The 25,008-nt window shown below is 44.7% G+C and overlaps 2 protein-coding genes across 2 annotated transcripts in view; one reads left to right on the top strand and one right to left on the bottom strand.

Annotated features, from left to right (window-relative positions):
• RYR3 (ryanodine receptor 3) overlaps positions 1-11,744 on the top strand; it is a 483,582-nt gene extending 471,838 nt beyond the window's left edge. The window contains exons 93-102 of the mRNA XM_081831839.1: positions 912-954; positions 1,432-1,559; positions 1,969-2,029; positions 2,328-2,474; positions 6,367-6,501; positions 7,547-7,703; positions 8,783-8,847; positions 9,209-9,309; positions 9,588-9,639; positions 10,787-11,744. Of these exons, the coding sequence (XP_081687965.1) occupies positions 912-954; positions 1,432-1,559; positions 1,969-2,029; positions 2,328-2,474; positions 6,367-6,501; positions 7,547-7,703; positions 8,783-8,847; positions 9,209-9,309; positions 9,588-9,639; positions 10,787-10,882 (985 nt within the window). The 3' untranslated portion in view covers positions 10,883-11,744. The remainder of the gene's footprint in view (positions 1-911; positions 955-1,431; positions 1,560-1,968; positions 2,030-2,327; positions 2,475-6,366; positions 6,502-7,546; positions 7,704-8,782; positions 8,848-9,208; positions 9,310-9,587; positions 9,640-10,786) is intronic.
• Positions 11,745-11,863: 119 nt separating this feature from the next.
• AVEN (apoptosis and caspase activation inhibitor) overlaps positions 11,864-25,008 on the bottom strand; it is a 153,324-nt gene continuing 140,179 nt past the window's right edge. Inside the window, exons 3-6 of the mRNA XM_081830840.1 lie at positions 21,395-21,465; positions 16,244-16,339; positions 13,075-13,435; positions 11,864-12,351 (exon numbers count right to left, since the gene is read on the bottom strand). Of these exons, the coding sequence (XP_081686966.1) occupies positions 12,236-12,351; positions 13,075-13,435; positions 16,244-16,339; positions 21,395-21,465 (644 nt within the window). The 3' untranslated portion in view covers positions 11,864-12,235. The remainder of the gene's footprint in view (positions 12,352-13,074; positions 13,436-16,243; positions 16,340-21,394; positions 21,466-25,008) is intronic.

The following is a 25,008-nucleotide window of genomic DNA, read 5'->3' as shown; positions in this document are numbered from 1 at the left end:
CTGAGAGAGAGCTAGCAAGCACTCAAGGTGGGGAGGGGCAGAGAGAGAGAGAATCCCAAGCAGGCTCCCCGCTGAGCACAGAGCCTGAGTGATCTCATGACGCTGAGATCATGACCTGAGCCAAAATCAAGAGTTGGATGGTTACCCAACTGAGCCACCCAGGTGCCCCAGGAGAAAAATATCTTAAATGGTTTTTGCCAACATACCTGAAAGTGACAGTTCCTCCTGGACTTTAACACTTACAAACTCTTTGCAGTGCAGCTGGTATAAATTACTAGGCTGAGGAAAGACATTCCTCTGAGGGGTTAGGGATGGTATGGTAGAGGGAACCACCTCCAAAAGACAGAGGGATCTAATTCCCTGAGAAAAGCAGACCCCACAGGAGTTATATAGGGATGGAGAATAGAGTGGAAGAGCACTCTGGTTAAGAAAAACCCCACATACATGAACTAAAGGGATTCCCATACTGGAAATGTCATCAAGTTAGGAACTTTGTCTACACTTTCCACCACTGTATCCCTGTCACCTGCCCCGGGTACCAACACGAAGTTAGGTACTCAGTGAATGAAACCTGAATGCATGTGTTTTCCTCTAGGGTTTTGTTTCTAGTTACACTGGGATCAAGAAACATGTACCTGCTTCTGTCTAGTCTACCATCACAAATCCTGACTCTTTACCATAATTTTGAGGCAGAAAATGCAGAGTGGCTTTCCAGGTGTTTCAGAAGCCAACACAAAGAAGCAAGGCCATCGATCAGTTAGATCTGTGGTGACTCTGAGCTTCAATCAGTCTGAATTCTTGAATGAGTGGGACAAAACCCAAGGAGATCCTAGATCCAGACACAGATCTCATAGCTTCTTGATGTGTTTGCCTTGATGTTAAGAACCTCCCCTTTTCATTTTCTTTTTCAGATCTTTTCCTAATAACTACTGGGACAAGTTTGTCAAGAGAAAGGTATGCCTTGTCAGTTGGTGGGGGTGGGGAGGTGGTTTCCATGACCACCAAAGAAATGTAGATTTTTTTTTTAAGTTCTACATATACAAACATGAAGAAATCTGCTGTTGCTTTTATGATGGTATCTTGAACAGTAAGTCACAGAAGGGTTTTTGTCTGAACATATGTAGGTTTTGGCTCCATTCCTATACTCCTCTGCCCTAAACAGCTTAACACCATCACTACTTTCTGCATACTAGTTTTCTTCTCCCATCCGAAAAGGTATTAGCTTGAGAAGCGGTTTTCACTTGGTCTCTTTTGTTTCTGTTTTCTCCTGGGGCTATTTTTTTCCTCTTTATTTTCCTGTTGCATTTTGAATCGTGTCTTCATCAACCCCCTTGAAAGAGCCCAGAGCATAGGGAAGCTCTGAAGACCTTGGGGCCAGAGACAGCACCGTGCTACGCGGCCCGAGCTCACTCTGTCGTCCTCTCTCTCCAGGTGATCAACAAGTACGGAGATCTCTACGGAGCAGAACGCATTGCTGAACTCCTGGGTTTGGACAAAAATGCCCTTGATTTCAGCCCAGTCGAAGAGAGCAAAGCAGAGGCGGCCTCTCTGGTGTCATGGTACAGAGCTTAGGGGTTCAAATCCCAAGTCTGGCCCAAGTGGATCCTTTGTTTTTCCAGTTCTCTTCAGTTTGCCAGAGGGAAGGCCTGCAGCATGCCCATGTGCACTCAGGCTCTGGTCTGGCTTAGGGGTTTTCTTCTAGCTTCTGACATATTGGGAGAACACGGCCTCAAGAAATTTAAAGACCTTTCAGCTTTTATGCCTGTTAGAGCTGAAAGAGAAAGACTAATTAAAATTTCAAGATGTGTGATTCAACCGTTCTCGGTCTCTTGGGGAACACATACAACTTGATAAAGCTCAGAGCCGTGTTTAGATTATTAAACCTGAGAGGAAAAACTTAATTTTCCCCCTTATTAAACACTTAAGTCTGACATTTATAAGTTTTAAAATTTTTTTGTTCCCCTTTAGGCTGAGTTCCATTGACATGAAGTACCATATCTGGAAGCTGGGAGTTGTTTTTACTGACAACGTGAGTATGGCACCCGGAAAAACAAGATTCTGTACCACGGAATCTATGTCACTGGATGCCACAGGGCCACAAGCTAGGGTGGGTGCCAGGAAGATTCAGTGGTCGCTTATCAAAGATGGAGGGCCTTCCCGGTGCTGGGGGAACAGCAGTGGTGGAAGGCGTTTCACTTGGCAATTCTTAGGCCAGTTGCGGCACCTCAGCTCCTCAGTATCCAGGGGAAAAAATGGTTTAATGGGCCCATCATGAGGCACGAATGCCTGAAAGGTTGCTAAATCGCCTGTCCGTCCTTTCTCCGCAGTCCTTTCTCTACCTTGCCTGGTATACAACCATGTCAGTCCTGGGCCACTACAACAACTTCTTCTTCGCTGCTCATCTGCTGGACATCGCAATGGGCTTCAAGACACTGAGGACTATTCTGTCATCTGTAACTCACAATGGCAAGCAGGTATTGGGGTTTGTACTGTGCAGAACAGGAGGGGCCTAGATACGGATAGGGGGAAAAAAAGCCAACAACATGTGGTACACTAGTGTATGGCAGGAAGGTATGTGTCACGGTGTACAGTACACCTTTCCTGGCCAAACACATGAACCAGTAGATTGTTACTGCAGAACTGTAGCCATCACTTAAGAGACATAAGACCTTGATGTAGAAACCCCGAACATTTAGATCAGCCAGGAAAAAGGGAGAGGGAAGGAGGTGATGGACATATCAGAATCGCTCTGGAGACCTTTCCTGGTTTACCCTTTCCTCCACGAATCTGATACATTCCCTGGGGGTTGGTAAGTAGGCTATGCAATTAGGAAGCTCCCCGGGTGCTTCTGAAACATGTTTCTTTTTTTTTGAATTTTTTTTTATTCTTATGTTAATCCCCATACATTACATCATTAGTTCTAGATGAAGTGTTCCATGATTCATTGTTTGTGCATAACACCCAGTGCTCCATGCAGAACGTGCCCTCCTCAACACCCACCACCAGGCCAACCCATCCTAACATGTTTCTGATTAAGAAGCAATCACTCAGACATATATATACACACACACATACATGGCTGCATCTGTATCTTCTATATAGACATGGCTGTGTCCAGCCTCTTCTATATCCAGTCTGTTTTCTACAGTGTTGCCAGGGTCAATCCCTTGATTAAAATCCTCTAGTGGCTCCTTTTGTCAACAAACTCCTTAGCATTTCTTTCCTCATTACGTGCAACTTCATAAATGAGACATGAGTTCCCTCCCATCTCTAAACCTTTGTGTAGGAGAGGGAGTAGAGAAAGAAGTTAAAATGTGCCAGGATTTGTACAGCCATTATGGAGAACCCTCAGAAAATTCAGAAAATTAAATCTAGAACTGCCACATGATCCAGCAGTCCCACTTACGGGTATATATCCAAAGCCAATGAGATCACTATATCAAAGAGATACCTGCATTCCCATGTTCATTGAAGCATTATTCATAATAGTCAAGACACGGAAGAAAACCTAAGTGTCGGGGCGCCTGGGTGGCTCAGTTGGTTAAGCGACTGCCTTCGGCTCAGGTCATGATCCTGGAGTCCCTGGATCGAGTCCCGCATCGGGCTCCCTGCTCGGCAGGGAGCCTGCTTCTCCCTCTGACCCTCCCCCCGTCATGTACTCTCTCTCTCTCTCTCGCTCTCTCAAATAAATAAATCTTTAAAAAAAAAAAAAAGACCTTTAAATAAAAAAACCTAAGTGTCCATCAATGGATGAATGCATAAAGAAAATGTGGTATGTACATACAATGGAATATTAATCAGCCATAAAAAATGGAAATCCTGGCATTCACAACAACATAGATGGACCTTGAGACTATTAATGTTAAGTGAGATAAGCTAGACAGAGAAATACAAATACTGTATGATCTCACTTATACGTGGAATCTAAAGAAATTGAACTCCTAGAACCACAGAGTAGAATGATGGTTGCCAGGGGATGGGGGAAAAGGGGGTGTGTTGGTCAGAGAGTACACACTTTCAGCTATAAGATGAATAAATTCTGGGGATGTAATGTAAAGAATGGTACTTGTAGTTAAAAATACTGTATTGTGTACTTGAAATTTGCTAAGACAGTAGATCTGAAGTGTTCTCACAGTCCCCCCCACACACAGTAATTGTAACTATGTGAGGTGACAGATATGTTAATTACCTTGATTGTGGTATATTTTACAATGTATACATATATTAAATCATCACCTTGTACACCTTAAAAAAATAGGGTTTCCAACCAGAAAAAAATAAAGTCAAAATTGACCTTTAATTGTTCTAAAACGAAAGGTGTTGGAATCAGATCTATAAACATGGAGAACCAATGGTTGCCAGAGGGAAGCGGGTTGGGGGTTTGGGCAGAATGGGTGAAGGGAGTGGGAGGCACAGGCTTCTAGTGAGGGGATGAATAAGCTGTGGTAATAGAAGAAGGCTCAGCATAGGGAAGATAGTCAGTGGTATTGCAACAGCATTGTATGGTAACAGACGGGAGCTACACGTCTACTGAGCACCACGTAACATACATTAGTTTCAGGTGTACAATGTGGTGATTCAGCATCTCTGTAACATTGTCAACTCTACTCAGAAAAATTTCTAAAAGATAAAAGGTGCTAGATCATCAGGTATTAGGGTGGTTTATTTCCTCTAGGTTTCTGGTAGTAGCAATAGTCAATGTTTCTTGTTTGGGTTGATGATCCTATAAAGGCAGTGTTTCCCAAAGTGTGATCAGTGGAACACCAGTTCTACAATATGTTTTTAGAAATTTTTCCTTCCCCTTTACGCAGATATTGAAACGTCAGTTTTTATTGATTTAGCTTAATGACATTACACAAACATGTACCTTAAATGGAAAGCTTAAACAATGAATTTCTTATATGGGCTTGCTAAATAAACTCTGGCAAGATTGTAAAACAAAACAAAACAAAAAACAACTGTGCCCAGCTTGTGCCATGGGCCCGGGACTGTGATAGGCTCACAACTACCTTGTAAGGTAGATGTTATGCTCACTTGACAGATAAGAGAACTGAAGTTCAGAGACGCTAAGTGTCTCCCCCAAGACCACACAGCCACTAAGTGGCAGAACTAGCCCATTTCTTCCTTGGTGCAAAGCCCAGGTTTTTTCTCTGTTTCTAAAACCAACTGCATTCTGTGAGGTCTGCTGTCTGAGGTTTGCTAAGTTATTATTCATCATTCAAAGAATGAATACTTTTCTTCTGGTATTTATCTCAGTACTCATGCCTACCCCCTTTTGTGCAACAACCTGAAACTCGAGAGCAAAGGTCTTATCTTCATAATGACTGTGATCTTCATCGCTCCGGCTCAACCCCCAGTCCCTCATATGGGCCAGATGAGCAGATCCCGCATCATCCTCATTCAGAGTACTTCCTCCAGCCAAGAAATAAGCATGCCCTATGACCCCTACAGTGGTTCTAGGCAGATTTCTTGATTATGAAAAATGTCACTTCGCTAAACCATCATAAATAATTCTTATGGCGGCTTCAAAGCTGTGACAATTATCCACTCATGGTTATTGATGAAAACATGTACTGTAGGGATACCCACCAGTCCAAGAACCTTTCATTTCTTTAGAAGCAGCGTTAGAGTAGGAGCCATATTGTTAATTCTCCACTCACGGCTATCTCTGCAAAAAAAGCAAGGGCACCCTCCTGGCACCGTCACTGTTCAATCCTTAAATCCCTTCTTACATTGCTGAGGCCCAGTCCCGTAGCCCGGGTATGCATCTGCTCAGGCTGCCATCACAGAACCCCAGGCTGGTGGCTTAAACAACAGATTTATTTCCTCTCCGTCCTGGAGGCTGGGAATCTAAGATCAAGGTGGGGGTAGACTTGGTTTCCTTCGGAGGCCTCTCTCCTGGGTTTACACCTAGCCACCCTCTTGCTTTTTCACTTGACCTTCCCTCTGTGCCTGTAGCTCCTGGCGTCTCTTTGTGTCCTAATCTGTCCGTAAGAACTCCAGTTAGACTGGAACAGGGCCCATTCTAAATCCATCATTGCAACTTACCTCTTTAAAGGCCTGATCTCCATCACTTTTCGGCCTTTTGGCTAAGATCAAGTGTAAAGGCCTGATCTCCAAATTCAGTCACATTCTGAGATGCTGGAGCTTAGGAATTTGGGGGGAGACAGAATTTAGTCCACAACCCCCACCACCATTACAGTCTTCTCCCCATAGGCTGTTTTGTCCACCATAAGGACCGCCTTCGCTGCCACCCCTCCTCTGTCCCCTTCCCACCTCACCTTTCTTGTTACCTTGGAGTCTCCTGAGAACCTCCAAGAGTGGAGAAGACTCACCTTCTTTCTCCTGTCTCCCTCCCACCCCCAGCTGGTTCTGACTGTCGGTCTCCTGGCCGTGGTGGTTTACCTCTACACCGTGGTGGCCTTCAACTTCTTCCGCAAGTTCTACAACAAAAGTGAAGATGACGATGAGCCCGATATGAAGTGTGACGACATGATGACGGTGAGAGCCCGCCCCCAACAGAGATTAGAACAGAATACAGGGAGAAGTGTCCCGGACAGACAGATGGAGGGAGACGGGTTGCAGGTGCACTGGTCTAAGCCCAGGTGGAAAGTGGAAGGAGCACACTGCAGAGCGGGAGGGGGATGGGGGGGTCTCATCCATCCACGCTTGTGTTAAAAATGTGAATGTGAATGGACCTGCATCTAAATTTCTTGGAAGTCAAGCCTTGGTCCTTTGTCTCTGAGATCTGGGGGGTCTAATCCCATGAAACTGGTGCTCAATTTATTTCAACAAGCCTGATGGGGTTCTTTCAGAAAAACCACTATCATCTGAAAAACTGTCAGAGCAGCAGGAGGGGGGAGGGGGGAGGGATTCCTGTCCTGCCAGCCACTTGTGGGCAGGAAAGGCGCAGCTCCCAGTGAGCTAGCAGAGGGAGAGCACCAGTGTGACCGGCCCGCGTCTCCACACTGCCCCTGCCTTTCCCCGGTCACTGCCTTTCCCTTTGCACCTCACCCCACCAGGCAGGGCAGACAGAGGGCGGTGCCCTGCTCTGGGAGCCAGCGCCCAGATGCCTACACTGGCTCACACATGCAGCCCGGAGGAGGAAAAGTCTTCCCGCAGACACGGCAGGAATCCCTGCCCTCCCGGGTGCACAGAGGATGCAGGAGGAGAGGCGGCCTTTTCCGGAGGTGGCACTCTAAATGAAGGCAAACTCCCATCTGGCGAATGCATGTTCATCAGGGCCCAGCGTTGTTTTAACTTACACATGCCTTACATGAACTCCCTCGTAGGTGTCAAATCGTTCAAACCTTTTTTTTTTTTTTAAATGAGCAAAGAATATCTTTTAAAGGCTAAGTGTAACAAGTCTTGCCACCTCCCGAGACCCTACCCTGACCAGTGGGCTTAGAGGACAGCAGCTAGCTGTGTGAGGACTGACATCACCGAGGAGCGCCCTCCCCCTGCCTCGCAAAAGAGCTCACATCCATCTTGCTGAAAACAAAACCCTGTGGCTTTGACCTGAACTGCCATTCTTTTTCTTCTCCAGTGTTACCTGTTCCACATGTACGTGGGAGTGAGAGCCGGAGGAGGCATTGGCGACGAAATTGAAGACCCTGCTGGTGACCCTTATGAGATGTACCGCATTGTCTTTGACATTACCTTCTTCTTCTTCGTCATTGTCATCTTGCTGGCCATCATTCAGGGTATGTTGCCAGTTACGTTAAGTATGAGCACGGCTTATACCTAGTGCTTTATCTTTTGGTATCTATGACATTATCTAGAGAGGTTTGTACATTCATTTACTAGTTAATTCGACAAAAATTTATTGAGCACCTACTATGCACTCAAGTGGCTAGACATAAAGCCAGAGATACACCCAGACACACAAGAAACCAGAAAATCTGAATGGAGGACCCCCCCACACCTCTCTTCATCCCCCACTCGGAACTGGTTATCGCCTTCTCACTCTGCTTCCTAGAGATCTCCTGAGGCTGGTCTTGTCCCACAGCCTGTCCTCCCAGGCAAGGTGGTGGTGAAAGAGCAGAGAGAGGAACCGTGAAAGAGTGACAGGTTTTTTCTTTTGTGGGGAGGGGTACTGATATTTTAGTCAATAGCTTGTCAGGAACTAGAGAAAGACCGTGATGAATTTGAGTCATGCCAAGGTGAGGTACCTATAAACATGCAGGTGTTGAGGGCTAAGAAGCCGTTAACTGTAATAGGTCTTTCAAGACACAAGTCAGGAATGGAATAGGAGGGAAATAATAAATATAGTAAGTCCACATAAAATAAATATACAATACAAAAATGAAACAATACAAACGGGATCCATCAGCGCTGGGGGGTGGTACTCAAAAATCTGAGTGTAGAGGAGACTCTCCGGAAGGAGAAACAAAGAAACTGAAGAGGAATCCTGATCTATTTCAATGCTTAAGGAGCTGGAGAAGAGGAAGAGCCCACAAGGAAGACTGAAAAGAGAGTGGCCAAGCACCGTAATAGAACAGGGATGGACTGGGGGGAGCCAAGTGGGTCAAGGAGTAAGCTGCTAGCATTGTGCACTGCAGAAAGGTGGAGTAAGACAAAGGCTGAGAAATGGTGAGCCAGGATGCAGCATTTGAAAACACAACGATTTTTTTCTGATTTTGCTTTACTGAGTTGGCCTGATAATTCATTTTCTTTTTTTTTTTTACACAAAACAATGTGGCCTCTACCATTGAACCTCTACCTTGAGCCCCGAAACAGATGACTGTAAACACTTTATCTGTCTTTGTATTTAAAATACCAGGTCTTATTATTGATGCTTTTGGAGAGCTAAGAGACCAGCAGGAACAAGTGCGAGAAGATATGGAGGTAAAGTTCGACTAGCTCCAACTCCATTTTTGTATCTTACAGCAAAAGAGTTTTTTAAATACTCGGGTCTGCAATTACATAGGGCCAGTCTTAGGCAAGTGACCGACAAAGTTTGTTTGCTGTGCCTGTCCTCTGGGCCTGGCTTCTGCTTCATCCTCCCCGGCCTGCCGCCTCCACCCTGCTCCACTAGCTAGGAGCTAAGGATGTGACACTGTGAAGGAGAGGACTAACGGCCAGTAGCATTAAAGAGAGAAATATTTTTTCATGGTCTCTCCGTTCGATCAGAGATCATCACCTCTTTCCCACCTGCCTGTAATGTCACGAGTACTAACGCCTTTACTGCTTCTCTTATTCGTCTTAGACGAAATGTTTCATCTGTGGGATCGGCAATGACTATTTTGACACGATTCCTCATGGCTTTGAAACACACACCTTACAAGAGCACAACTTAGCCAACTATTTGTGAGTATCCGTGGTCAACAGAGGGGACAGTGGCTGAGGAAGGAACGGTAGAGTAAAATAAACAGTTATGTCATACGGTTCCCCTCTGTGTGTGCCCTTTCTGCCTAGTTCTCTGAAAAAGTAGAGGCAGTTAGGAAAAAGGTAGCCGAAATGCTTCCTCACAAGTACACTTAGCCCAAGGTTTAGGAATGGTGAAAAGAATTTCTCCTCACAAAAAGACTAACCAAAATAATATTGTCTTTTTCTCACTTATTATACCTTTTTTCCCCTTGCTCCAGGTTCTTCCTGATGTATCTGATTAATAAAGATGAAACAGAACACACGGGTCAGGTGAGAAATAAAATGTCTTAAGAATTGTACCCCTGGGGCGCCTGGGTGGCTCAGTTGGTTAAGCGACTGCCTTCAGCTCAGGTCATGATCCTGGAGTCCCGGGATCGAGTCCCGCATCGGGCTCCCTGCTCAGCAGGGGGTCTGCTTCTCCGTCTGACCCTCTTCCCTCTCGTGCTCTCTGTCTCTCATTCTCTCTCTCAAATAAATAAAATCTTTTAAAAAAATAAAATTAAAAAAAAAAAAAAAGAATCGTACCCCTGCATTAGGAGTTTCCGTTTCTGAAGTCTTGAGACTCAACAGAACACAGGATGTCTGAAGTAGACAGATGACTTCATTAGTCTCCAACATACATTTTTCCTCTGCATAATTCCGCCATCTCTGTGTGACCTAAGAAGCCAATATTCTCAGGCAACTCCAATCTCTCCCTAAAGACTTTCTGGTTATCCTACCCAACTAACACTGACATTTTCTAAACCCTTATGGTTACTGCTTCAGAGTAGAAGAGCTGGAGGTGGGGAGAACATTACAGAGAAAAAGACAAGGAGGAGCTGAGTGGGTGGCTCTAACAGAGTAAAATGGTGTGAGAGACAGCCAGAGAAAGACAACCACCTCATGTGTGGGTGACACAGGGAAGGTGGAGGTGTGGGTAGTATGAGTGAAAGTATGTGTCAAAAGGGATTCTATGACTAAGTATGAGAAACAAATGCAGAGATAAGAGAACAAAGGGAAGAAAAGATAGGTTATCTAATACTCAAACAGCATCAGATCTGTGGGACCGCTTCACAGCTCAGACACTTGAGAGGCAACTGGTTCTAGATCTCCCTTCAAATGCTCCAGGCATCTGCCCGAGCCAGCACTCACTATCCCTTCATTGTGCGTTCTTCTGCCTTCTACCAATTACAAATGGCATAGAATCAGCCTGTTGCTAGATCTTTAAGCATTTTTACTTGGAATCATTACACTGTGTTCAGTGTTTTGGGGAATGACTTTTTGGTCCTAAACTAGCCTGGGCTGGGAACAGAGCAAGGAAGAAGGTACTAGTTGGGACCCATCACCCTTCCCCAAGGGAGACCTACGGAGTAAAAACCACCTGGGTTTAAGCTTACTGTGGTTTAAAAAGAAGTACCCTTTGTTCCCATTATTTCAGGAATCTTACGTCTGGAAGATGTACCAAGAAAGGTGTTGGGATTTCTTCCCAGCTGGTGACTGCTTTCGGAAACAATATGAAGATCAGCTTGGATAAATCAGAATGAAAGAAACTCCACAATTCTGGACAGTCAACTTCCAGGGAACTAAATCCTTTTTACAGTTCTGCAAAATATTTGAAATGTGACCTATTCTAAATGCCTCCCTTACAAGAGGAAGTGTTTGTTACAGTTGTATTTTGGGATTGATTTGGCTTTTTGTGCCTAATGGACATATCCCTGGGGGAGACAACCTATCAAAATGTTGAGAGATGGCAAAAAATCAAGGAAACTGTAGTTGAGAATACCTTCAAGTTTTTCAGTTCTAATGGAACTAAGTTGTTGCAATGATGTCATTGAGGAAAGGACTAGAAGTATGAAGTCTTCAATGCACAATACTGAAATTTTAAACACTTGAGTATCACATGACAGTATCCACTAGTGACTCATGGTCTGAACTACAAAAAAATCATTTTAACTGCAGTCAGATTTCTCCCATGGTACTTGCTAGTGAATGTATTCAGAATCAGCTTGAAAAGCTTTAAGCAGTTAAAGAAATAGAAAAAAACACCCAACACGTTGTCGACACTGAAATATCGATTAAGTGCCTTAAAATCTCTTTAGATATAGCTATGCAAATTTTTTATGTTTCTGTTCCAGACGGACAGTTCCATTAATGAGTTGTGTTGATCTTCCGTCTTTATGAAACCGCACTTGAAGGTTATTCCTATCATTTTTTTCAGTAACAGCTTGTCAACTGCTGTTATTAGAAGTACTGTACTGAAAATCCAGAAAAATTTCAATCTTATGCCAAATTGAGTACTGCTTTATGGTTCCCTTGTAAGTACTGGAGCTGCTGTGTTTAGGTGAATCTCCTTACATCAAAGGAAGTACCCACTGCAATAAAGTAATACACACCAATCTGGGGTGTCGGCCTCTTGTGATGTACCTCTTCTGGATGATTCTACAGCCGTCCTGTGATTACTGGAAGAAGGGACACGAGACAAAGGGCCTAACACCCCACCCAAGAAAGAAAGGAATTCCATAGACCAGCGTTCGTTTATTTTGGCCACAAATGCATGCCTTGTTTGCTATTCTATCAGCAGCACCTGCTCTGCTGTAAACATGGAAAGGAAGGAGGCTGGAAATAAGAACCATAACATCCCCTGCCCTCGAGGAATCTATTAGATTGCTAAGCCAGAGAACAAATGCAACGAGCCTCTTAGATGTATAGTTTCGGATGTCGTGGGCCAGAGGTAGGCGTTTACTGCGGCAAGCGTGGTAGAACACACTGGCTCGGGGCATGCTCAGAAACCAGCTGTTCTGGAAGGACAGCCTTGGGCCCGCCCTTACTGACAAGGCAATCAAAATTTGCTTCAGGCACTTTTTTTTTTCCTCCTTTTTCTTTCATGTTAGGAAATCATGCTGTCCAACCAGTCTTCAAGCTCTTCCTCAGTAACAGTTTTTGATGTACATGGTTGCTCAGATTCCACATTCTTTTCTTCCATCACAGAGAGCTCTGCAGGACCTGGGGAAATAAAAGCGTTAACAACTTCACTTTAATCCCAAAATTGAGGGTGACGGTTTCCTTGGGGTTTGTTCCATGATAGAATTCAGCCCTGATTATTACTGTGCTTACAACTAGAGGAAACATCCTATTATGGTTAGAGGATACAGTAATTAATAGCTAAACAAATTAGTAAATGGGGTAGAGATTTGCTCTTCTATTTATTCTGAAGTTGAATGTCACAGTTCACTGGTTTTCTAAAAAGACCAGCAGCTCCATTTTCTTTTACTGTCGTAGCAATCCTGGGAAGTCCTTATAGGTTCTCCAGTGCAGTGCAGGGATGGAGCAGACACCCTCGGCCTCTCTGTAGCAGAGGGCCCGCGGGCTCACAGGGCACGCACAAAGGCCGAAGTGCTCTTTTGTACAAAAGTAAGATCGAAATAGCAAGCCAGAAGTCTGGAGAAGTCGATTAAAAGGTCTGCTGCTGCACAGCTGAGGGCGACGAGGATCCGGATGCCTTTTTCTAGCGCCCGGTCCAGCGGCAGCCCCGGGTTTAATACTGCAATCAGGCAGGGAGCAGCTCTGCAAGCCTGGCATAGCGACTGAGAGGCAGGCTGTCAGAAAGGTCAGCGGACAGCGGCAGATCGATGTCAGACGCTGGTGGAGAGGGGTAGGGACGTGACGCAGGTGGGGCTGTTGGCACACAAAAGAGAAGATGGATAGGGAATAAAATGGAAGCCATACCTTTTTCTTCTTGGGCCACCTTCCCATCTTTCTCAGATTCTTGGTCCTGAGAGGTCTGGTCTGGTGCGATGTTATCTCCGTCTCTCACAGGTGCATCTAAACTAAGCAGCAGGTCTAATTCTTCCTCCAAGTGGTCCGCTGCTGACTGCAGTGCGGTGCTGGGTTTCTGAGAACCCTGTGAGGGAGCAGGGCTTGGGCCATCTTTATCCAGGTACGTGGGGCAGCCAGCAGCGGCCGACTTCAGCTCGGAGATGGAGCCCTTTCCTCCAGGCCCCAGGGGCCCTTTTAACCGCATCCCCAGTCCCTTGCCTTCCTCATTTCTCTTTGGTTTCACCTGAGGAAGCTCTAAAGGAAGGGTGGTCTGAAAGAGAAGCAAGCCAAACTTTGTGGAGTAGGAAAATTCAATTCAGACAGGAAGTTCACAAAGGGCTCCCCCTGCCCCAGAACCCTTCCTTACTGAGTTGGCGTAAATGGGGTGACCTCACTGAAACACCACAGGGCCGTGCCTCCCCCTCTGCCCACCTCTGCCCTGTGCCATTGCAGAGTTGACGTCAGAAGGGCATGTCTTTCTGTAACTGCCCTGAGAACCGGCAGTACCCCAGGTCTGGGTGAATGTACGTATGCTTAGAGCTGCGAGGAGATAAACACCTGTAAAATGCACCCAGAAGTAATTAGCAAATCAGATCTGTGCACGGTACTTACATGCACTAATAATAAAGGTGAAGGGACAGAGTCATCAAGAACGACTCTCAGTAACATTCGAGTGAAAAATGCCAGACACAAACGAAAACCTACTATTTGATTACATTTGTAAAAAGTCCAAAAACAGGCAAAATTCATCTTTACTATTAGAAGTCAGGAGAGTGGTTTTAGGGAAGTAGCGACGCGGCGGACGGGCGGCGTCAGGAGGGCTGCCAATATTCTTTTTTTTTTTTTTTTTTTTTTTTAAAGATTTTATTTATTTATTTGAGAGAGAGAATGAGAGAGAGAGAGCATGAGAGGGAGGAGGGTCAGGGGGAGAAGCAGACTCCCCGCCGAGCAGGGAGCCCGATGCGGGACTCGATCCCGGGACTCCAGGATCATGACCTGAGCCGAAGGCAGTCGCCCAACCAACTGAGCCACCCAGGCGCCCGGCTGCCAATATTCTGATTCTTGATCTGGACGCTGATTCCACGGTTACATATATTTATGCGTGCACTTTTCTGCAATAATTTAACAAGAGTTAACTCTCCAGGTGACTGTAATGTAGGGCTAAGGCTGAGCAGCTCTGTTCTGGAGGGAGGCCTCGGGTGACCAGCATGGTGGCAGAGAGGGTAGAACCTCAGAATGAGGTTCAACCCCTGGCGGAGGCACTGTCCCCTTATTTGCACGCTGAAGCATCGTGAGCAGATCCAGTGTGCTAATAACTCCTCAGGGCTTTTAAAACAGGATGGCTTTCCACATAAACAGTCCTCCGTCGTTGTCAGTGTGCAAGACAAAGCTGGCGTGTGGGCATCTCACGTGGCTTTTGTTTTTAACTCCCCAGATGATTCTGACGTACACAGTTGAGAATAACTGCTCTACATCTGACACAAATCCTCACTTTCCGATGGTCACAGCGCTTCCTTTTCTCCCTGAGGCCCCATCACCTTCCGCTCGGTGTTTCCCTGGCGCATTGTGCTAACCCTTCACCGTGCTGTGGGGAATGCGCCCCAGCCACGCTTGTCAGGACTTGGAACATCTCTGGACACCCGGCAGGGAAAGCAGTGCTCTCCCAATCACTAAGAAAACCCCAAACACCCCCAAACCTTCCTAAAGCTCCATGGTGATTCCGTCAGAGGCAAATGCCATCCTCTCTACTTCCCTGCCCTGCCCCCCAGCCCTGAATTCTACTTGCTGCCCTAAACAGGGGGCCAGTCAGGGCCACAGAAACAAGAGTCGGGTGGGTAACCAACTCATGCGTCTGCTCAAGGGCAGCCACACATTCAGCTGCAGCACGAAGTGGCTCGTTTCAGTTGCTGGGGTTCTCTTTACCATTAGTACTGCCCAGGGTTTCACTTTTTTAAAAATGCAGTCGAGCCACAGTTACATTGTGAAGTAGCTGTGGTACGTATGGTCTGTTGGGCCTCCCCCTCTGTCAGTTCATTCATCTGCTGCTATCTTACACTGGAGATTTACGTTTCTAGCCCTTCATTCTCAACTAGAGATTTCTATAACCGACTCGTATTTCCACTTTGATAGCTCAGAGGCACAGACCCATAACATCCAAACCTCCCCCTTCCTGATAACCACCCCAGCGCTGAGTTGCACAGGCTGGAAGGCCAAGGATAATTCTCTGCTTGCTCACCATTTCCAGTGTTTTCCAAGCCCTGCTAATTTTCCTTTTGAAGTACATCTTGGTCAAGTCCAATTCTCTGCTGTCTCTACCATAGTCGCCCTAGTCCCACGTACGCTGCCCCCCTGGCCTGCTGCAGCAGTCTCCTGGTGTGACCCAGTCTCCGCTGGTGGGTATACACCCCCGCACATTTGCCAACACACACACACACCCGTTCCCACAACCCCCTCCATTCTGCAGCCAGAATGCTCCTGGGCATCCTCATTCTCAGCAGCAGTGTTAAGGCAGATCTGACTGGGTCACTCCTCTCTAAATTCCAACTCACGTGTTTTTATACTCTGGATCTCGGCTCATCTGACACCCCTTCAGGAAAGCCATTCCTAATCACACCAGAGTAGATCAGGTTCATTATTATATATTCTCATAGCACACTACACTCCTTCATGGGACATACCACAATTGGATAACTTGACCAATACTCACATTTCCCGATAGATTAAGCTCCATGAGATCAAGAACCATGTCTGTCTGATCACCACTGTCTGCTTAGTGCTAAACACAGAGCCTGGCACATTAATTTTTGAGTAAAATACCAGTCAGATTTTATACTTTACATTTCATTCAATTCCATTACATTTGATCCTTCAAAATGTTTCACATGTAAAATGTAAAAAAAAAAAACTCAAAATTATTTGATTCTCCCTTAAAACTTTCAAAATGATACCTTGATACAAGAGCCTCAGCTTTATCAAAGGAAAAGCTGATGCTGAGACATCCTGCAGAGTGACATTTTTCACTCTTTTTCTTCATCTGCCCTAACCCGCACCAGCTGACAGATCCTGTCGGGGTTTTTACCTGGACCAGTTCGGCAGCAACATTGAGTCGGAGTGAGAGAGGCAGTTCTTGAAGGGCTCGAACCAGTGACTCACAGTCCACATAAAATGCTGAATTCTAACAAAAAATTACACACATATCAGGTGATGATTACAAATGACCTTTTAGAGATAAAAAAGCAGAAGATGACAGAAGTAAATAAACCATCCACTGACATTACTTTTAGCAGAGAGTAAGTCCTATGCTATATCACACTTGATATGGTTGCTATTTCTATCATCGCGGTGTTAAGATGAGCAAAACCCAAGCCACATTCTGGAGCCACAGTTCACACTGTGAGAGCAGGAACAGGGCAGCAATCACCCCCACATCAAGACTGAACAGTAACCTGGAAACTATAGATGCTTCGGGAATTACTGGCAAATTGAAAGAAAAATAAGCATTTAATGGAATTGAAGTGGACCCCTCCCCCTCCAATTCAGACGGCTGGCCTTGGGGAGAGGAGGGAAGAGCTGTCTAAGCAGCGAGACGGGGCTGATCGGCACAGCCGAAGGAGCCTGGGAGGTAGATGCTCCTGTTCCAGCCAGAAAGCAGGGGCCAGACTTGCCCGCTAGCTAGCAGCGCTCTGTGTGAGGCCAACACTGAAAGCTTCCCTTGACTCCTCTCCCATTCATGGAAGTGAGTCCTATCCCTGCGATGACCTCCCAAATGGACAGTAGTTTGAGGAAACATTCCAGATTATTTCAGGGCTTGATGACGGTCTAACGGCTACTTTCCGGTGCCCTGCCCACCCAAGAGAAAGAATAAACCAAAAGTTGGCTATAATGACCTCACATTAGAGGCAGATACTGCCAACCGCCTCGTCTACCAAAGACCTCCCAGGCCCAGCTGGAAACACAGCTTATTGTAAAAATCACTGGCTTCGAGTTAGAAGAAAAGCCAAGGGTCACCTGGTCAGTCTGGATTCCACTGCAGCAATGTCTGGAATGTCCTGGGTAGATGGGTTTACAGTGAGTGGGGATGGTGCACTCAAGAAGAGCCTGACACTCAGTCCGGACCCACTGTAACCCCTAATCCCCACAACAGCAGTACACGAGGAATGAGAGGGACGATGTGGCTTTTCAACTGCCCTTCTGAAATATTCCCGAGATGGCTAGCTCTTAGGTAAGCAACGTCAGCAGCACCAGATGTGGCCCCTGCCCTGGCAAAAAAGGAACTCACTTCTAAAAAACACAGTGTAGGGCGCCTGGGTGGCTCAGTTGGTTAAGCGACTGCCTTCGGCTCAGGTCATGATCCTGGAGTCCCGGGATCGAGTCCCGCATCGGGCTCCCTGCTCGGCAGGGAGTCTGCTTCTCCCTCTGACCCTAACCCCTCTCATGTGCTCTCTCTCATTCTCTCTCTCTGAAATAAATAAATAAAATCTTTAAAAAAATAAAAATAAAAATAAAAAAATAAAAAAAATAAAAAACACAGTGTATTTAGGGAACAGGATGGAGGCTGGCAAAGCCCTGACAAGAAAGCGAGAAATTTAATATGCATTCCAGGCCTTTCCTGAGCCCTGCACTCAGCACCTTAAAGCTGTGATCAGACCAGGGTGGCCAAGTCTTCATTTTCAAGTTTGGAGAAATTCTCTCAACCCGGTAGAAAGGTGTGATGCCGAATGCTTAATCCGTGGGTAAGCTGTCACATTATACACTGGAAATCTCACCCTCCCTCCCGCCCAGGTTATCTGCACACAAGCAGACCCCCTTCTTTCAGCCGATAAAAGAGCAAGGACTTCACCTCCGCCATGCCTGCCCGCCATTCACCTGTGGCTCTCTTAGCTCCCCAGACAGAAGGACCGCTGAGGTGTTCGGGGGCGGGGAGGGGGGGGCTGGCTAAAAGTGGCCACGCTTCCTCTGCCCTCTTTGGCATTACGTGCAACATGACTTCAAGGTATATCCTGAACAATGAAAAGTAGGGGCGCCTGGGTGGCTCAGTCGTTAAGCGTCTGCCTTCGGCTCAGGTTATGATCCCAGGGTCCTGGGATGGAGCCCCATGGCGGGCTTTCTGCTCAGCAGGGAGCCTGCTTCTCCCCCTGCTTGTGCTCTCTTTCTCTCTGACAAATAAATAAAATCCTAGGGAAAAAAAACAACAACGAAAAGTAGGCGTGGCTGCACAAAGATAAGGGACTGGCCAGGCTGTGCTTCTGGCCACATTCTGAATGATGGCCATCTAGCTGTGTCTGCTCCTGGATTGTCTCCTCCCCCCACATTTCTAATTCCCACCCACCATCCAAGGCCCCATACACACTGCACAGTCTCCATGATGCTGGGCAGACACTTCAAACCAGCAGGCGGAGTTGCAGGAGTCCTGGAGCCTAGAACCTGCCATCAAATGCCACTTTCGAAGAAGACTCGTTTCCTCACCACCGGTCTTTCCCCTTAAGGGCTAAAGCTGAAGGTCTAACATATAAAATGAGCTGAGGTGAAATGCTTGTCATAGTAAAGTGTGAATTTAACGATAGGCTTCATTGGAATAATAACCACAAATTAGCTTTTTGCTATGTCTTAAAATAATCGAGAGGTTATTGTTTGCCTGGAGAACCTAGTCTCCATATCCATCTGGCCAACTCTGATGGTCACTCGTAGTCGGAGCGTGCAGCCTGACCTGCGATGCCCGGACACCCTGATGCCTTCCCTCCTGGCAGCAGGAAGCCAGCCTTGACTGTTAATTAGAACAAATTCTCTGAGGTCAGTGTGCACAGAACTTCGTCTGGGTAGGGAAAACCTGTCCCCTCTGTCCAGGAACCTTATTACTTATTAGACTCTCAGTCTCAGTGTCTGTGTAAGACAAAGAACCTGCTGGGAAGTCCACTTTGCAACTAAAGAAAAAATAGCCTTTGATCAGACCATTATACTTCCCAAACTTCTTGTCACCTTTTTCTCTCTCAAGCAAAACCAGAACCTAGTGAGGAGTTAAGGGGGACATGAACAGGTTTTGACAAGGAAGTGAGGAATTTAGTTTTGGATGTGTCCTACCCATACATCAGCTCAAAATATTCAAAGTAAACTTGCCCTCTCTGTGCCCCATTAACGGCTTCACCAACTCACCTAGCCATCCAGCTAGAAAGCTTTGCGCCACTGCACACCTTTCTTGTCTGCACGTCCCACATGTGACACAGTCTAGCTCGTCCTGTGCTAAAATCCGTCTATCAGTGAACCATCTTCCACTCCCACTTCCCCACACTCCCAGGCCCTCGTCCCTTTGAGTTCGCCCAAAACATATGCTCCTAACTGGTTTCCCTGCCTCCCGCCTCTTCCCTCTTCGATCCCTCCTTCCCAATATTGCTCAGGTCAAATCTAGCCATTTCCATTTTCTTGCCAAACAAAACTTTTGTGAACAAATAAGAGTAGGATTAAGAGCTAATTGTGAGTGTTTCATACATGTCAGGAACTGCACTAAAGAGCTTCCATTTATTATCTAATGTAATCCTCATGTTCCATTTTACAGAAGAGAACACAAGAGAAGGAAGGAAGTTCGCCTAAGTCGTAGAACTAAGATTCACACTCAGGCTTGTCTCTCCAAGGTCTGTGCTCCTACCCACATGCTAAACGTCCCCCCAGAAGAAAATGAAGATCAAACTGCTGGCAGTACCTGGCCCAGACTTACCCCTAAAGCCTCCTCTGGGAACACTGCACTCCAGCTACAGCCTGACTCTGAACACCGCTGGTCTTCAGCTCTCATCACTTAATAGGACGAACCAGCATCACCCTGACCCACCAGGGCCCATTCAGACACTCTCTTTCCCATGGTACTGCTCTCAATCCCTTCCAGCCCAAAGTGGCCCCCACAGTAGTATCTTGATTCACTGAGGACACCACTTATTGTAGGTCACACTCTTTTTCATTTATTACATAAATATTTACTGATCATCTACTACATATCAGCCACTGTGCTAAGGCAATGAATAAGCATGGTCTCTTATTCATCTTTGAATAGTTGCATCTAATAAAATATTGAGTAAATAACAAGTTCTTAGCGTTCTGATGCATGAAGAACTTTAGAATTATTTGAAACTCTCAAGATAACTGAAATATTCTCTAATCATCGATATGGTTCAAAAGGAGTTGAAATGGGAGTTGTCTGGCTTTCGCTGTATTCCTTGATGACTTCCGTTGGTCTGTTTGCAATCTGTCCTAGAATTCTAAACTGTACCTCCGGCATATGCCCACACAGACTCAAGCAAAGATGAGTATTTTTAATGCCCTATTTTTCCCGTGTTGTAATACATCCTCTACGTAAAGTGACAGGCAGTCATTCCACAAGTAGCTTCCCTCCCCCTTGGTCTGTATGGTAAGCCAATGTCCATCCCAAACAAGTAAATAGAACACCAGCCCAGACAGAAAATGACCCGCTTGGGGGCGGGGGGGTGACTGAGCTGGTAGCAGAATGGGGAGGAGGGTGCCCGACCTTTGGGCTTCGGGTCTGCTTCTCAGCCACGTGTCTGAAACTGGGGACAGATTGTCAAAGTGTTGTAGTGGACAGCAGGCGCTAGCCATGAAGTCGGGGAGCAGAGGACAAGCCACCACTGATTCTCTGTGCTTTTTAAAAGGGTTAGAATACCTGTCGTCTCTCCTATGGAAAGAATCAGTCAAGTTGCACTTGGAAAATAATCGAAACTCCTTGGGAAGAAGATATGGCATGAACACAAAGCAAACGAGGTGGCTGGGCTTTACGGATTTACTGAATGACTTCTGTGATATCTGCTCTTACTTTATAGCTTTATTCTCCTAACTATAGGGGAAGAGTTATTTAAAGCTATAAAATTAAGGATTTTTTTCACCTAATACCAAAAACAGTGTGAGGGGAAAAATTAATTTTCAACCCTAAGGGAAATTTTTCACAGAAAGGGAAAAGGAAGGCCAAATGGCAAAGTAATCCACTCAAAATCATGACCATACACTATGAGTAATTCACACAGATGGCCAGTTATACAGGTGAATTCTAGCTCCAAGTTCCTGTATAATTTAAGCTCCCTGAAAATTTTCTGAACAGTTTAGGTGACTGAGACTAAACTATACATGAATCACTAGTCTTCTCCACCCCGATACTTTATCTCAACAATAATGTGAAGGCATTAGTCTTCAGCCTTGAGAAGAGTCAGTCCACAGTCAAGACAAACCATCTTACCTGTTTTGGACATGAAGCTTCACCATCCCACTCTTTCTCCTCAACAAACCGGAACTGTGAGAAGGAGTCCCCTAGGGATAGAGAAAACATAATTTTATGCAAGAGCCAAAGGAAAACAGTGAGTTCTTTAAATTTCCCCTTGGGAATAAAAGTGCCATTTCTGAAGAGCTAACTGTCCAGAATTCAGTGGTAGCATTCAATAGACGTTCCTGGGTTCCACTTCTTTACACAGCAATCTGGGCCTGGTGGGCACCTGAAAATACTGCTGGCTTCACACGATTCTCCATAAGCCACCATCTACGTGCTTCTGGAAAATAACAAAACAGGCCAGCAGACATGGCCATCAACTCATATTTAGCACATTTTTATCTCATCTGCTTAATGTATGCAAAGAAATGAGTATTTATGATGTGGGGAGTGGGCACAGCCGAAAAGGCAGAAGAACAGAACTGAAGGAAAGGAGTTCTAAGCTGACCCACAATATGACAGGCTTAAACTATCTCTTTGAGGTGAGATTATCAGCCTCAAACATCACTCCAAAAATCACCTGGTTAGAATATCAAATGCAAAATAAAACTCAAAGAATGTGCATGAGATTAGTTCGTGTGAATCATGGTGCACTGCTCTGAGCTCTTGGAATAAAGGAAAATGAACCTATAAGATCAGCATAAACAAGCATGAAAGATGATCCTGGACAGCAAGCTTTGACACAAGGCTTATTTTGTAAATGCACACTTATTTGGTTATTTGTCTTAAGAACACCTAATTTATAAACAAAGAATTATTTCTCTGCTCACTTCATGATTCCCAAAATGTGGTCCCACCTCAATAAACCCCGTTTACTTCCTATTACTTCAGACTTTCTGCTTGAGTCAGCCTCCTATCACATTCCAAACATACTTCCTATTCCATCCTAGCCTCTTTCTTTTTCAGTCCTTCCCCCTTGTCTGGAATACCCACACACATCTATGCATTCATACTGTATTTGTACTCCGAGACTCGGTTCAGGGCCACTTTCTCTTTCGTGATACCTCTCAGGTGACTTAACCATCGAATCCATTCTTCTAAATTAAAAGAGGGAAAAAGAAGTGAAGAATTCAAAATTAAAGAGACAAAGATAAAATTAGAATCTATACCACTCCCCTCATTTCCAAAACCAATGGAGCACAATATGAGCATTTAGCAAGATCAAATTCAAGGCAAAAAGGACCAAGAACACTATCAGGAGAAGGAGTAAAATTAACACTCTTAGTCATTGGGGAATCAATTTGATCCCTCAAAAAATTATGACATAAAGGATCTGAATAATATAATTGAAAAGGCCTTATATGTATATAGAACATATAAGTATATATGTGACTTTATCTGTGTATTTTCTTTATAAATATCTGTGCAATATTAGTTTTTAAAAGAGCTATAAAAAAGCCACAAAAAAACTCAATAAATCCTAAAATGTAGCAGTCATACAAACTATATTTGCTGGTGATAAACATTTATACCATATATAAGCAAAGGGTTAATATCTCCTACATACAAAGAGCTTCTGCAAATCAACCAGAATTAAACCACCCAATAGAGAAAGAGGAAAAGGAGTGAAAATAAGAAATACCATTTGCTATATATGAAATAAATCTATGTATGAAATAAATGATAAATGAATAAATTAAAAATCAATCTGGTATATTTTTAAAACTTGGCCAAATACCTGAATATCTCATTCAGTGTTATTTTTAGCATTCCTGAACATTTTCCCCAACATGACGCTTGAACTCATGACCCCAAGAACAAGACCTAAGTTGAGATCAAGAGTTGGACGCTTACCCTACTGAGCCACGCAGGGGCCCCTATGGCATTCCTGAACTTCTATATTATAAATGATGCTATGACTGCAGAGACAACTATAATATATAATCAGCGTAAGATAACAGTAATGCAAACAAGGGATGCTACATGTATATATTTTTAATATTTGAATATTCACTTTCAAATACAGGTAAGATTCCAACAATGGCTAAACAGCTTGTTGCTGAGAACAACTTAGGAACACTAGGCCGAACAGAGCTACCAGGTGTGAACACGAGTGAGAAAAGTCCCAGAAAGAAGAGAAGCTAATAACATTTAGAACTGCTTTTTCCCTTTGAGGCATTTGTTCATTCCCAAAGGCGGTACTGAGAAACTGAAGATCTGAGCATAAAGTAACAACCAAGGAGGCTGTGAAGATGCAGAAGCTTCTGCTAGTTCTATGGCATGGGGCAGTCAAAAATTGCCATTCAGGGCCCAAGGATGAGGAAAATGGAGGCTTTCAGGTGGGACCCCTGATGATTCCATCTTAGAAGTGGGGACCAAGTAGGAATAAGCCAGCCCTCATACAGCCTGAGGCAAAGCTGTAAATCATCTTAACCTCTGATTTCTGCCCACAAGAAGCAAAAGTATATCCTTTTTGGAGGAAAAGGACATTATCAATAGCCTAAAATTATCTCTAGTATTTTTTACAACCAGTGTCCAAAATTCATTAAAAATCATCAGGAGATGAGACCAAGGTAATAGAAAACTAAGGGAAGGGCGGGGGAAAAAAACTAGAAAAAGATCCACAGAGATTAAGAGAGTAATCAGACATGGCTTTTGTTAATTGAGCAATGTAAAAATTTCAAGAATAGAAAAGTCTGTAAAATCACAATGACATCCACGAAGTCCTCTCTGATTCATACAAAACATACACATAAACAATACAAAGAAGAAAATGACTGAGGAAAATGAGATACCAAAAACATGTTTTGTTTACAGTAATCAAACTTCAAAACACATTTTTAAAATTCTAATAAATAAATCATATAGAGGCCAACTTGGAAAAATAAGCTTGTTAAAATTTTAGACGGCTACGGAACGCCAAGCTCTCTAATGCTGTCACTGAAGATGAGAGAGTATTCAGACTTGTCCAAATGATGAATTCCAGCACCAAAAGTGCTTCTGGGAAACATGTTAGCAAAATTCTCCTTCCTGAATTATACTGCAACATGCACAAAAACAATGGTGCCCCTCCTCTATCCTGTGCGTCAGACGTCTGAACACGCAGACCTCCTTTAAATACAACAGCACAGTACATTAACAATGCATGCAATCCTGCTCCTGCTTTACTCTCCTGCTCAAAGAGTTCCCAGTCTCTCACCCGAACATGGTGAGTCCACATGAAGACGTATAGAAACAAGGGAGCAGAGACAGCTGACTGTGGTTGACAATGAAACAAACATGGGGAAGGGTGTGTTAGGAATCACACTCACCAGCTCTGTGTTCATAAGGCAATTATGGCACAGTGTAATGAACAGAACGAGAAAGCATATAAGGAGTACTGTGCATTCTTCCTTCTTCTTCAGCCAAAGACTAACTGCATGAGTTACAAGAGGTTGTGGAACTGCCTTGTATATTCACACAATATCCTCAAACAAGATGGAGGACGAGCTAGTTCCTGTTATATAGGCTGCTTGAACAGCAACAGCAACAAAAATCCCATGATAGTCTACTCTGCAGGTAAGAATACCAAAACAGCAACCCTGCTAAATCTAATGATTGCTTATTAAGGTAATTTATTCACTAAAATTTGCTAAATAAGGGGGGGG

This window comes from Leptonychotes weddellii, chromosome 9, assembly GCF_054177405.1.
Source record: "Leptonychotes weddellii isolate Sample4059 chromosome 9, ASM5417740v2, whole genome shotgun sequence".
In the NCBI taxonomy this organism is placed as follows: Eukaryota; Metazoa; Chordata; class Mammalia; order Carnivora; family Phocidae; genus Leptonychotes; species Leptonychotes weddellii.
The sequence above is the reverse complement of the archived record's forward strand: the minus strand, read 5'-3'. Positions and strand labels throughout refer to the sequence as shown.